The following is a 1,916-nucleotide window of genomic DNA, read 5'->3' as shown; positions in this document are numbered from 1 at the left end:
ACTTTCCTCTCAGTACATTTATCTCGAGAGTACTGTTTTCAGTACATTTATGTCAAGAGTAGTTTTCTGAGTACACTTATCTCAAGTGTGCTTTTATCTTCAGAGAACTTTCCTCTCAGTACATTTATCTCAAGAGTACTTTTTCGTACGTTAATCTCAAGAGTACTGTTTTCAGTACATTTATCTCAATAGTACTTTTGTCAGTACATTTATCTCGAGAGTACTTTTCCTTCAACTTGAGTAGATTTCTCAGGTTGTTCCTTTCACCCCTTGTGAAGCTTTCAAACATTAACTTCATTCAGTGGTGCTCCTTCCTGGGAGACACCGTTGGGGAGAGACTTCTTCTCTTCATCAGGACCTGTAGAAAAGAACACACAGGTATTTATTACATAAAGTCGACTTTCCTGTCATACAGAGAAGATGCTAATGGTCAAACAGACTTTAATTTGTCACATTTAATTTATCTTATTAATTTAAGTATTTTACTAGTTAAAAATTGACAACAAGGGGGCATCTTATTGCTGAGTGGGTTGAGCAGGCGTCCCATATACAGAAGCTATCGTCCTCGCTGCAGCCAGCCCCGGTTCGAATCCCCTGGCAGCCCTTTGCTGGGTGTCATTCCCCCTCTCTGTCTCTCCATTTCCTATTTCTCTCTCTGACTATCCTTTCAATTAAAGGCATAAAACCCCCAATACTTTAAGAAATGAAAATAAGTTGTTTAACCTTGCTCATGAATTTATGTGTGTTAAAAATCCTCAGTGTGACATGAGAGGCGACCAATAAAAACACTGTACACGCTAAACTTAAAATCGCTGTGATTATATGAGTTGCATCCAACACTTCACACAACAGATTTACCATCCAAACTCTAATTCAAATGTCCCATAAAGGAAATAACTAATGATCAAATAACTTGACTTATCATGGCTACTGTAGGTAGTAATCGCAGGCTTAGAAGGAGAGGCATTACTCAGTTGTTTGCATTCTACTAGTGCAACACTAGATGGGAGAAATGTTCACACAGTTCATCTTTAAGATAAATATAGATATACTGTATAACATTACCATCAAACTATATTGTGATAAGTTTTACAACAGCTCTAATTTCAGCCTCAATTTCTGGTATCAGTCTTAAAGGTAGATGCCTAATTAGTGGTGCCTTGATTTTGTATTAGATGTAATTAAAAACCAAACAAGACGAGACAAAAGAGCTGTTGAGATATTGTTGTTGATACAATTAATTATTTGAATTTACCTTTCTTGCTGCGATTCTGGAAGTACTTCATGGCAAGAAATGCAGTTAGAGGTGCAACAGTTAGAACTCCAGAAAGCCATCCAAAAAGGAACCAAGTGGTCTTGTCCTCGAAGAGTTTCTCTAAAAAACAGATCATAAAAACAGAGTGTGAATGGCCGTGTAACCTGATGCACAACACACTGGTTATAACCTACAAAGACACATCTCCAGCGTCACTGCGCCATGAAAAGTAACAGGACTGAACATACAGAGTAAACCCATCTCACCTGGCACAGTGATCTCAGCAGTAACAACATGGTTGATCTTCTCCTGCTTGGCCACACAGTGGAAGCAGTTGGTTGATGTCGGGGTCACAGTAGTTTGGAGGATGACGCTGTAGCGGCCGTCTCTCTCTGACACCTGAGTCTCCTCAGCCCGAAGATCATTTCCATCACTGTCCTGCCACTGCAGCTTCGGCCGTGGAAAAGCTTCCTGGACCTCACACCTCAGCTTCACCCCCACGTCTGTGACATTACAGATGGAGACGCATGGCTTCGGAGACGCACCTGTGAACACAAAATTGACTACAGATCAGAAAAGAACTGAATCAAATAATTCTGTGGTTGTTTGTTTGTGTCTTGAATAAATAAATAATCAATAATAAATAATAAAAATAATTTAA

General features: G+C 39.4%; 1 protein-coding gene across 2 annotated transcripts in view; it reads right to left on the bottom strand.

Annotated features, from left to right (window-relative positions):
* Window positions 1–212: 212 nt before the first annotated feature.
* The window catches only part of LOC146987540 (butyrophilin subfamily 3 member A2-like), a 4,701-nt gene continuing 2,997 nt past the window's right edge, over window positions 213–1,916 (bottom strand). The window contains exons 4-6 of one of the 2 annotated variants that reach the window (XM_085776719.1): window positions 1,522–1,800; window positions 1,256–1,375; window positions 213–358 (exon numbers count right to left, since the gene is read on the bottom strand). In XM_085776719.1, the coding sequence (XP_085632845.1) occupies window positions 282–358; window positions 1,256–1,375; window positions 1,522–1,800 (476 nt within the window). In that variant the 3' untranslated portion in view covers window positions 213–281. The remainder of the gene's footprint in view (window positions 359–1,255; window positions 1,376–1,521; window positions 1,801–1,916) is intronic. The other variant, XM_085776720.1, reaches the window with a different exon arrangement.

The sequence above is a fragment of the Trachurus japonicus genome, chromosome 5, assembly GCF_045865225.1.
Source record: "Trachurus japonicus isolate A0001 chromosome 5, Traja_1.0".
NCBI lineage: Eukaryota > Metazoa > Chordata > Actinopteri > Carangiformes > Carangidae > Trachurus > Trachurus japonicus.
Note: the sequence above shows the minus strand (reverse complement) of the source record. Positions and strands in the feature narration are given on the sequence as shown.